General features: G+C 31.8%; 1 protein-coding gene across 1 annotated transcript in view; it reads left to right on the forward strand.

Annotated features, from left to right (window-relative positions):
- LOC105423206 (semaphorin-1A) overlaps positions 1-12896 on the forward strand; it is a 217341-nt gene that overhangs the window by 152903 nt on the left and 51542 nt on the right. The window contains exon 5 of the mRNA XM_089072445.1: positions 2359-2529. Within this exon, the coding sequence (XP_088928571.1) occupies positions 2359-2529 (171 nt within the window). The remainder of the gene's footprint in view (positions 1-2358; positions 2530-12896) is intronic.

Genomic DNA, 12896 nt, shown 5'->3' on the forward strand with positions numbered 1-12896 from the left:
GTAAAATCAATACAGTTCTGTTTTAGAAAACATTAAAAAGAAAGACAGTGCAAAGTTGTAAAATAAAAGTACGCAATTTTTCATCGTAAAATATTTTGTTATTTAAAAATTTCTGGTAAAAGAGTAAAGAGATTTGTTCTTTATTTTATTAATTTGTTTTGTTATTTTACGAATTTAACTGAATAGAATGAAATTTTTAGGATTTTATCCATTCGAATAACGACCGAAGTGTTCGAAGATAATTTGCCTCCCCGGGACATAATTCGATTTCTCTATCGTGCTAAATGTACCCTCGTTACCCAATTTCCCGATCGAGCTATCGCTTCGAATTACTATCTAATTCGTTATATTCGATAAAATCTATCACCAAACCATCGATTATAAAGATAAAAGAAGACTGTTAAAAATTATTATATACAATATGATAGCATTAAGTGACTTACTCAGAAAGATATTTAAAGAGAAATATTCAAAAAAAAACTAGAATGTTTTTTTAAACATTCACGAGAATGCATTTGTTTCAAGAATCTAATTAAAAAATTCTTCAGATATTATTCAAAATTTATATTCTCTTAGACATTTCTGCTGTCTAAAAATACATTTTGATTCTGTTGATTCTGTTGATGGATCTATCAACTTATATATATATATATATATAAGAAAAGTCGACGAGAGGAAATTGCGTGGATATACGGCTTAAACACACGCGTGACTTTTGTGTCAGGCGTGACCAGCCGAAATTATCAGGGAAACTGGAAACTGGATTTCCCGGATGGCCATGAGACGTCGTAAAGATATAACACGGCGCGCTGGGGAAGGAGCTGAATATAGCTTGTTCAAGGATTTCTGCTTGGCAGTATGCAGCTGCAGCTCCTGTCGTAACCTACCTACCTTCCCTACCTTACCTTCTCGTCGTTTCCTCACCTTCTTGTTGTTTCGCACTCTACGTCTCTCAACGTTGCCTCGAGGGCCACGAGGTGGTCGATTTAAACAAGGAGACCGAGTACTCCGAGTCACGGCAACGTGATTTGATTTTTGTTAACCGAACAGACAATATAATTAGAATCACGCGCGCGACCCTTTTTTTCCTCTGTTTCTTCTCTTAAAATAATTCAATAATTTCAGCGTCCTATTTTCCACTTGAGCTATTTTCTATTCTTTCGCACGTACGACCACTTTCTTCTTCCGCCAGATAATCCGCGCGCTTTCACGTGATAATCACGCGATAGTCAACTTCGTCAATGAGCGAATAATATAATTATAAATTATTTTATTATGCAAATGTTAATTAAATTTAAAAAAAAATTGATTGCGTATGTAGCGCTTTAGATTATTAATTTAAAGTAATTAATACATACACATTTTTTAAATGTGATAAAGACATGAATATTCGATCGAATCTTAGAAAGTTGTATATTTATGTTTTTTTTTTTAAATTTGCATTTAAAATCTGCAATTTCTTTTGAAGACACACGCAAAGTTATATATTTTCCAGTATTTATATTACAATTTATATTACAATTCAAAATGTAAAATCCGATTATCTCAAGCTCTTTATGTTTTCGAATATAATCATAGTTTATGTACGGAGCGTTTTAAAGATTCGTTTATTGTTTATCTTTGTAGTTTCGTAGGAGAACATATTAATGAGACGGCCAATTTGAAGTTGAAATGCAGCTCGGACTTGGGAAGCGTCGTTTTATCCCAAAGCGGATCACTATTCGTCACGTATCTTAATGTAAAAAATAATGTGATATGTTACTCTTCCAGTCGGGATAATAATGCGTAAATGCACCAATGAAAAAGGAACAAGTCCGGATACATCGTCATTATTTTCACGAGACCGTTGTCATCGGATTACGACTCAACCACCTCGCGGCAGTACTCATTTATTCCACCGAGGTCGCGAGAATTCAAAAAGATTTAACGTCGCATTACATTTAATTCTCTAACGCGTATATAGCCTGCGCGATATAAATTATATCTTAAAGTCGACTTTAACGTTAAAGGGACTTTACATTTTTCGCAGATCCGGCTCTAAATCTGCCGAACGGAGCGCGTAACTCCGCAAAATTAATGCGATCCGAAGGAATTATTAAACCGAGTCCCTGCTTCTTGCACGAAAGCACGAGATGGTAGTAGCGATGTTCCTCGAATCGATACACTCCCCTCCTCCTTTATCGAAAGCAAGAGGCTCGAGATCCATTTAAGTCGCCTCAATTTTCATGCAAGAGCATTAATCTTTGGCTGACCGCTAATCGGCTTTTATATAAACTCACGTACTTTGTACCGTGCACGTGACATGAAATTGGTCGAATCCCGGGGGTTGTAATGTTTGCTCGATCTTGCCTGTTTTAGAGATTGCAATGGTCCAGTACCGAGGCACATCGCGAGCTTTGCTACTTGAAAGGGCGCAACAACGACGAGTGCCAGAACTATGTGCGGGTGTTCGGCAGACAAGGTCCCGATCGCTTTCTCGTTTGCGGCACAAACGCCTACAAGCCGCTCTGCAGACAATTCACGATCAAGGTAAGCTTATAAGTCCCAAAGTACACGAGATAACTCTTAATTGCGAGTCGAAACTTCAAAGAGTAAATCTAGACAAGTTTTCAAGAGGGCAATGTAATTTCATGTTCTGTTGCCTGTACATCGTAAAGTTTTCCCATATGAGACTTTATCTATTTTCGAAAATGATCTTTGAAAGTTGGACGATCCGATATATCGGTGTACAGCTTCATTTCCAATAACATTTGATTATGTCGCATAAATCGCATAAATCGCAATCGGATACATTGCGATAGCAAGTATCAAAATGCATATGAAAAAAAATTTATATTTTATTTGAGAAATAATAGAAAATTATTGACATTATGAATTGAGTAAATATTTGATAAAATGTAAAGATAAATTTTATTAAAAAAAAAAAAATATGTTTTGATTATATTTTGACAGGCGTTATTGAAATGAATAGATCGATTTGTATGCATATAAGAGGAAGAGTATAGCATTATTGAAAAATTATACAAGCTTAAAATATAGTATAACAGATATTAGTAATTTGTTAAATTCTAAATTTATTTTTATTAACTTTTATTAAATTATATTTTTTAAAAAATGATGTATATTCCTAAAAAGGTTTATATTATTTTATGTCTATACTTTTTTCTTTAACGATTATATAAAATTTCTGTATTATACGGAATATTTTGCAGAATATTTACGTTTCATTGACAATAAAACGGTTTTCATTTTCTTTCGTTTGTCACAAATAAAAAAAGAATAAAATCTGAGTAGTCTGTATTAAATGTAAAGAGTTTACATTTTATATTTTGTGCTTTAGATTTAACTGTTGACGTGCAATTAACGGTCTCTGTACTTTTCGATGTCCGACACTCTTTCGCTTGTCGGCGTATTGTATCGAGAAAAATACGAAGCGCGTATAACGTATCGTATAAAATCAAGCGATATCGCGAACGAGTCGGCTAATGTGTAGAAGAGAACGAGCGATTGACTTCGACAGGTAATTTTCTCGGAGGGATTCGAAAACGTATCTCGGAATTTAACCGCGCAATTGGTAAACCACATTTAACCCTTCGTGTTTGTAGAATATATACGAGAATGAGACGCCCCAGGGTTACCGCAATGGCATCGTTATATCCGTAACGGTATTGCTAACATTTCCTGAAAGTTTCATGCAATTCCGGCGCATGGCTTTCAAATTACATAACGTTTTCGTCGTGCATACGTGCTGGACCCGGAAACCTTTATATCGAGTTACAAAACATCGTAACGTGGCAGTTACGTAACTAATAGTTGTGTTTCAAGAAATGATACTTTATTTCGCGGTCAGTTAAGTTCGGTAGATATTGCGAAATGTACAGTTAAGTAATAACTAATCTTTGCACAGTTTATAACACGTTTTAAAGAGAAGACAGAGAGAGAGAGAGAGAGAGAGAGAGAGAGAGAGAGAGAGAGAGAGAGAAGAGAAGACAAGCGTATTAAATGAAGATGATATATTTCAAAAATAAGTAATTCTTTAATTTTAAAAGATATTCTGTTTTTGCTTGATTTCGTAAAGTACTGTAATTGAAAGATTCAGTGCAACGGCTTAATCCAGTTTTGGGAGAATTCGCAAAATTAGTTTAAATTGAATTTTCTTGAGTTTAAGATTCATTAATTCAGACATTAATTTCTTCAAATTTTTAGAGCAACAGATTAAACTCTTTATAATTTAATTATATATTATTAATTCATTATTCGTGTATATTTTACAGCGTTTATTGTATCTTATATACATTCTCGTCTAGAAAAATAATTAAAAATTTCTAATTTTTTCAATAATAAAACTCTAATTTTTTTATAATAAATATATCACATAGATGAAATGTAAATTTTGTCCAAGAGGAAAAGAGTATATCTTTTTCTCTGTACAATCAATCGGTATATATATTTAAATAAAAGAAATCTGTACATCAAGAAATTATAATACAGTTGAAAAATTATCAAAAGCATAAAGGCGTACCGTAAAACACGGAAACTCTCTACTTTAATAATTTTCTCCCTTGTTCTCTCAAGTACCTCAATTATTCGCTCTGGCAGTAATTTATAAAGTCTCACTGGAATTTCTTTTTATTCTAATCTTCCCCATTCTACCTTGCACGTCTTTGATTCATTAATAGCTTGAAATTAGCTTTCCGCCAAAATATACAGTTTATGTTAACATTTCATAACAATTTGCAATTTGATATTTAAATCCGGAAAACATCATTTTAATGAAACATTTTTTTCTAAACATATTGTTTTACAACTTTTTGTTACATGTACACTGTATCTGCTGGATAGTAAAATTTGTTCTAATAAATTTCTTTTCGGATTTCTATTTTAAATAATGGCAATTAGGTGATTTTCCATGAGTTTGAAATTAATTTCTCGTTATATTTTATCTTGATGAAAATTATTCGTTTATTATATCTATAAGACGTGCACGTTTATATTTTTAGTAGCAGTTAGTAATTATAGTTAATTCAAGGCGTGTAATTGAATGAGTAATTGAAAGAGGAAAACGATTAACGAGTTTTCCGATAGATTTGAGTAAAGTTACAAATCAAATAAGTTTCTTGATATGGCGCTCCGGAAATGGCGCTTGTATGTAGAGCGAACATAGCAAGACATCACGGCGCCCGGCGTCTTAATAATAGCACGTCGTGGAAACGCGTCGTCATGGCGGCAACAACGACCAAGGTGGGCGGTGGATAGTGCAAAATAAAAAAAAGAAAGAGGAAAAGTAGCACGAAAGCGTGATTTATCTGCTCGTATATCTTTTTCCTCCTTTTCTCCTTTCCCTTTCTCTCCTCTCTTCTCCCGATTTCAAACAGATGACAGGATTGCCGCTGTCTGTGCAGGTGTACGAAGACTCGGTTACAGACATCAAGACAAGACGAGATAAGGCTTCTATCTTTGTTCGGATGCATTTATCCGTGGTTGAATTTGCAGTTAATGTAAACAAATTATTGGCATCATAAAATAAGTGGGAAAAAGGCAAATTGTTTGGCATCTCTGCTATATATACTCGTAAAAATATAATTTCAAAATATTTAGACACTTGGCTTTATTTTCTGATGATAATTATTTATTGCGATAACGATATAAAAATATTATTTCAATATTAAATTATTGTGTTTGTTAACATAACAAAAATATATGTGTGTATGTTTATATCAGATTATTTGACTTGCAAATAATGCAAATGTGAAATTTTCGTATTTCGAGTTATTCCAGAGAGATACGTTCGTTATATATATATATGTTTCGTTGAATATTTAAGTTACTTTCTTATCATTCGTATCTATTGTATTTTCACATATACTGAGATAAATATACAAAGATTTTGCAGGTAAATTCTATTAGAAGAGAATAATGAAATAGATACTTACTATAAATATTCTATTTGACAAATATTTATTGTCATGCTCGTTGTATCCGCATTTCATATGAAAACTGTGAAATCCTCTGTAAGAGGATTATTAATGTTGAACTTTAAAAAGTAAAGTCGCTACGCCTATGTATGTAAACGTGATAAAGAATATGAATAATAAATTAAAAGGCGCTACTTCAAAATGCTACTTTTTTTTAAGAATTATAATTTCTTTTGTATGTATACACCTTTAATTGCGGCAATTCGAATAATATACGAATATTACTTTATAGAAAAAAAAAAAAAAATAAATACGTGATATAAATTAGATGTTTACGTTTAACGATAAATGTAATGGACGAAGATTGGTTTATCGAAAGAACGCGAAAAGAATCTATCCGTGTCGCGTCCGCGAATGGCAGTGACATACGTGGTATAAGATTCGAATGTTACCGAGATCTTCCGAGGTAATCAGCCAGTGGAGCGCCCAAAGTTCCCCGGAAGACGTATCGACGAGTCTTCGTGGAAGTAACTGGCGTCTCCTTAGGACATCACGATACCTTATCATTCTGCTTCCTGAGCGAGAGGGAATTTATTTACCGGAGTAATACCCTCTCGATCCATGGAAAACTGATGCGCCGCCCTCTCACTTCTCTCACGCGAGGTCTAATTCCCGCGTCCCACGAAAGCTGGCAATTTTTACTTCCGTATTATGCGCCATTAAAAACTCATCCGCCGCAACCGCGTGCATGGTGGCGAATAAATCATACGCAAAGTAGGTCTGCTTTTTTTCGCCGGAAGTTTTCAGTAAACACGCAAGATTTACGTCACGAGAACTTTTGAAAGGAAAAAAGAAAAAAAAAAAGAAGGAAGAAATCAAAAATTTCGCCGAAATAAATTTCAACGCACGGTTCGACGACGTGACGATGCAAGATCGCGCTGTTTACAATTGCAACGATCAATACGACGCAAGATACGTGGAAAAAATGGCACGGTATTTGCAGCGAAACTCGCTTTGCAGAATAGAGGATTTTACTGTTCTACTTTTTTGTCGCGATTGCATTTTGATTCGCCATACGAGCACACATATCTATTTCTCACTTTATTATTATTTTTTTTTAAATTTATCGAAGATTTGCAATGCAGTAGAAATAAATTTCAAGTAATAAATTACTTAATAGACTTTTAAACTTATTAACAAACTGTCATTTTTTGCTATTTGTTCATAGAACAAAATGTACGCTACTTTGTAAAAAAATATTTATTTATACATTTATTTATATATTTTAAAATCCGAATCGAACATTTTCCTTCTTAATTTACAAACTTTAAGTGCGATTTTATCACTTATAGGTTATTAAACTCAGATTATACATGAAGATTGAGATTGTTATTATGTGATTATGAAGATACTCAGCAAGATGAGAATCAGTCTGCTTCATTTTTGTTAATCGTATTATCATATTTAAACTTGGATAATTTTTAACTTTATCTTGGGATATAAATCATCCAATTTATCTGAATATAGTAGCTGCGAAAGCACAAATAAAAATAAATGATGAAATAAATTATTTAAAAAATAATATTTAAAAAAAATCGTTAAAGTTATGTAACATAAAATGTGTGTGTAAAATATTAAAGTTTTTTTTTATAAGTTTTTATAATATTATCTTTCTCCATGTTTCAGTAGAAAAAAATTGTGATAGAAAATATATTTATCATTTTATGACCTGCGACAGTATAATCGAAATTTGTGCAAGTTTAATTTTTAAATCTATTTTTCTCATAAAGTTTCGTTTTATTTTGTATCTTTGATTAATATTTTATATATGACCTCTATCTGTTTTTGACAAATAACAAATTATGTCATATAACATATTATTGCTTTAAATTATACGAATGTTGATTTAATTCTAACAAATCGATTTAATACTAATAAATAATAACGAAAAATTTCTTACGAAATTTTATCACGGAATTATTTTTTCTTGACATTTATCTGTCGCATTTGTACGTAGTAAAAATATTTAATGAAAAACACTTTGTGTATTTTTCGCTAGTGATACAATTGAAAACTCTTTTTATAAAACTAAATATAAATTGAAAATATAAATCTATTACGTTAAAAAATTATATAAATAGTCATAAAATATATTTTTTTTTTAAATATTTGGAAGATTTAAAACTTGCATTCACGAGCATTGCAGAGATTAAAACTGATTATTCTTCGCGCGAATAACTCAATATATAATGGAATATTTCCAAACATTTCAAAGTTATACAAGATTATACTAAAATATATGATGTGATTTAGAAACGTAATATCGTGACGCTTTTAACGGTCTTGAAATAGTTCCGTGAGATATCTCTGATACTACCGGGAGTAAGTAACATTATGAACTACTAATTGAGCCGGGAACAACGCGCGCTCTGGTTATGAAAGAAAGATTAAGCACCACATAAGAATGCGACCGTAACATCAGTTTTTTTGCGATTTTTTTTTACGGTGTTAGAATTGATTTTTTTTAATTACCGCTACACGCCATTGATCGTTATAATTAACGGTTGGATTAATATCTTATATTAACAATTAATATCGTGATATCAACAATACAAGAAATTATTTTTTCTTCATAATTGTAGTATGGCTTGTATTTAATCATATCAAAATAATTCAGAAATGATTAATCAAAAGACTTGTTTGTCTATTTAAACAATTTAATTACTATATATAAAGCAAGTAAGGAATTTGAAAGAGTAACTGATTAATCGTGAATATTTTTTTTTATTCCGCGAAACGATGAAATAAAACATATAGTGAATTGTAAATAAATTGATTGTTGTATGTATAAATCGATTTGATTAAATTAAATACGTGCTTGATTTTAATTTTAATGTTCAAATATAGATATATATATATATATATCAATAAATCGTGCTACAACCAACGAGAAAAAAGCGACAGTAAAGAAAGAACAACGAAAAATGACGAGTGAAAAAAATAAATAAATTTTTAATGTTTTAAAGAACGTTTAACTGAAATAACAAAAAGTTTGTAGCGCAACGAGAATAAATTGACAATTACAGTGAGATAATTTGCTGCTTATATATCTCTAAAAGAAAAATTGTCATGTTAATGAAAAATTTGCTGGCACAATGAACTTACTTTTTGCATGCAATATTGAAATGGTTCTTTTTTTTAATTTTTATAAAGCAAGTTTGTATCCATCCGCAGGAACGTGAATCTTTTATGCTATGAAGCATATCCAATCGACGCATTCTGTACGATGGAAAGCTCAATTTTTACTTGCAACGGAAATACGCGCTTGCCGTGATTTCGACGTGAACTCGAACAAAGCTAATATCTCACTGTAATCGAATAAATTTCCAATTCTAGCCGCCTCATTTCATGGCATTCTATTATGGAACGGCAATGAGACTATATAGCGAAGTCGTGATGTAATGAAAGATCCAATGGATCCAAAGTTCGTCGATATTTTAATAATTCAGCCGTCAACCAATAATTCATTACAGCACACCTTTTAAAAACGTTTTGAAAAAAATATCCGACATAGATATATTTTAAAATATATCTTCTATAAGTTGCTTAAAATTCGCTTTTTTGTTGCGAGATTATTTAATAAAATAATTATTTAATAAATAATTATTTGAAAAAACATATAACTTTAAGAAATAAAGATAATAAAATTGGAATGGCGATAATAAATTTCTTGAGCATGAGAATTTTTAAAATTTTTAAATAAATATAAAAATCTAAAATCTCTTTTTGTATTATTCTGTATATATATGTTGAGTGTAAATGAATATGTGAATATGTGGGTTTGTAATAATAATAATAATTTGAAAAATATTTATATGGCTTTTGTTATAATATATTAACAAGTATTTTTGCAAACGTATAAAACACTACCTGCCGACTGAATTTGTTAAAAAAGAAATATATCAAAAATGTAACTCGCGTATCACATAATATTATAAGCATCCAATTTGGACGTCATACGGAATTCTCTAAGCGTCAATCTGCCCTAGGAATAACCGGACCGATATCTCTCGATGAAATCTGAAGGACTTGTGATAGAGTCGTGGGTGGAACAGATCTCAATCGTCGTTTCCCGCCTAATTCTCACGTCCAGCCGAGAAAATTCGAGCCGTGACTTCTATTCGAGTCACGCGGTCTGATATGGCATCCGAATGTGAGAGTCGTCTCTTTTGGTCCATCTTCTTCTTCTCTCGAGTCACTCCTTCCGCCTTCCGCGTTTTCAACCCTCACAGTCGCACCGTCTCCCCTCGTCTTCTCTCGTTCTAAAGCGCTCTCTCGGTACGCCTTTAATACTCTATTCCCAAAGCATCTATTTCCGTGGCAGTCCTTTAGAATTTCTTTCGTTTCCCGCGCGCTGCGCTCTCGCTACCGCTTGTCTTTGTGTTCCGCCGGAATTCATTCGTCCCACGCCATTCCAAACGAGACACAACAGTTTAGTCTTCTGTTTCTCTCTCTCTCTCTCTCTCTCTCTCTCTCTCTCTTTTTATCTATACTTTTTTGCATTACTTTATCCGAATTCTTTTCCCTTCGATACTCTTCAAAATATGCGTGAGGCATGCAATGTAAAGTTTGTGCAATGTAAAATAATTTGTATACTTATTTATTTATACTTACATATAAAATAAAGATATATGGTATATGAATCTGAATTCTTTTCTCTAAAGGACTTAAATATACATGTAATGTCATGTTTCATTTTCATTTATTAATATTTATATCGAAACATTTGGCTATGAAGGTTAATTCACTTAGTATTGGTATTTAATTTTACATGCATACGAAAATAAAAAAATTGATATAAATTTCAGGTTTTCTTTTATTAAAGTAAATAAATTTATCTAATGTCAAATTGCATATACTTTAGTAGTATTAATTTAGAACGAAAAATTTTATGTTTTTTATACATAGAATAAAATAATTTTTATTGTTTACGCTCAAAGCTTTCTATGTAAATATATGTATATATGTATTTTATCAATGCTTTTTTTCCTTTCAATTTGAATTTCAGATTAACGCAACTAAACTTCATAATCTTCAAACAACAGAAAATACTGACTATTTGTATCCAACCGGATAGAATATTTTTGTCTCCCTGCATCGAGGTATATTTTAGACTGTGCGATGGATCGATATGTTTAGAAGAACGCTTCGTTATTCGAGCTTAATTCTATGCCATCGCTCACTAAAATTTTTCACTAAAGTTATTTTGATTATGGCATATAAATTGTTTACAAAGTTGAATGATTGCACAATGCTCCACAAGCAAGAAATGTTAAGACATTTTTTTCTTATTTGATTATACACGAAAAGAACACTTTTGCCCACAAATCTAAAAATTTGGTTAGCTACAGATCTGAAAATGATTTTGTTGGGCGTTCATAATTATTATATACGATGTTCAAATTGATTGTCAGAAGATCAAACATTTTTGCGATATTATCATCATATTTAAGTGTTCTACAAAATAATTTTGATGGACCAACAAAATTATTAGATCTGATTAAATTTTTAGATTTGCCAGCAAAAGTGTTCTTTCCGTGTACTTATTGAGTTTTAGATTAGAAGTCTTTATTAAATTATTACACAGATATCAATCTTTTTGAGTATAAATTAATAATTAATTATAAATTAATAATTACAAATGCAATTAGAAGCGTAGCTTCTTTTTTGCAATTGAATGCTTTTCTGAAGCATGAATAAATAATTACTTTTTACTTAATTTAATGATCTTCATATACTATTAATTATAAAGTTGAATTTAAGAGACATGAGTTTAATTCTAATTCTCAATTACAAAGTTGAAAATAATCATGTATCTTTTCATGTTATTCCATATTTATTTTTATATTAAAATTATATTAATAAACGCCATGTTTATTACGTCAATAATCTTTTTAAATAAACAATTTTTACAATTCAATTTGACGTATAACAAACAGCGAGTATTCTTTTATGAATTAAAAGAAAAAAAAACTTTAACTTATTTATAAATTTGGACAATAAACCTTGTTTGTTCATGTGATTGAATCCTCTTTAAAAATGTCAGACTGTCTTCGCGTCAATTCATATCACATCTTTTGCAAAGGATTTCTCCTCTTTTTTCTAATTTCTTAATAACAATTACTTATCAAGTATCTAATCGATCTTCCTTCCTGCTTCCATATATAACTGACCTATTTTCACTCGAGCTACTTCGGTACTCATACAGAGAGAGAGAGAGAGAGAGAGAGAGAGAGACACTGCCTTGTTCTGAAATTTAACATGCGCTTGCTAAATTATCCGCACGTTGATGCGGCACTTACATCCCACATTTCCTTGCGCTGCGGTCCTTTTTCATCTTCTCTCGTATCTCCTCGTCTATGTTCTCCACGGTGTCGTTGGCGCGAGTACGCGGCGATGTACATTCGCGCGAAAAATCGGGCAAGTACTGTACTATCACATGTTATACCCGCCTCGTTCCCGCCGTTGCGCACGTACGCTACGATAAGCTGCTTCCTCGTCGTCAAGAATCGCGACATCGCATGTATTTTTATGTCTGTGATACCCCGTAGATAAGCTCAGCCAACGCGAAAGTGTCCAAACGGGGATATTTTTCGCTCGATACTCGCTCGAAATTGGAATTGCGGAACTTGATATTTACACTTGTGTCGTAGGTGCGACTTCATTAGACACATATATTTACGACACGCTGAATTACTTACTGTAATAATACTAGGAACTTTATTGAGCCTACTGCGGACTATTATTATGTCAGTAAAATGGGATCACTTAAATAAATACACGTAAAATTTCTACATGGGCATCATGTTTTTGAGACAAAGCTTTCGATGCTTGCAGTATTGATTTTTCGTTGGCGAAAATTTGATGAAATATCCACGTGCCGGAAAAATATTAAAAAATTAAATAACTGGTACCGAATTG

Source organism: Pogonomyrmex barbatus, unplaced genomic scaffold (assembly GCF_055798465.1).
Source record: "Pogonomyrmex barbatus isolate J1 unplaced genomic scaffold, ASM5579846v1 scaffold13, whole genome shotgun sequence".
Lineage (NCBI taxonomy): Eukaryota > Metazoa > Arthropoda > Insecta > Hymenoptera > Formicidae > Pogonomyrmex > Pogonomyrmex barbatus.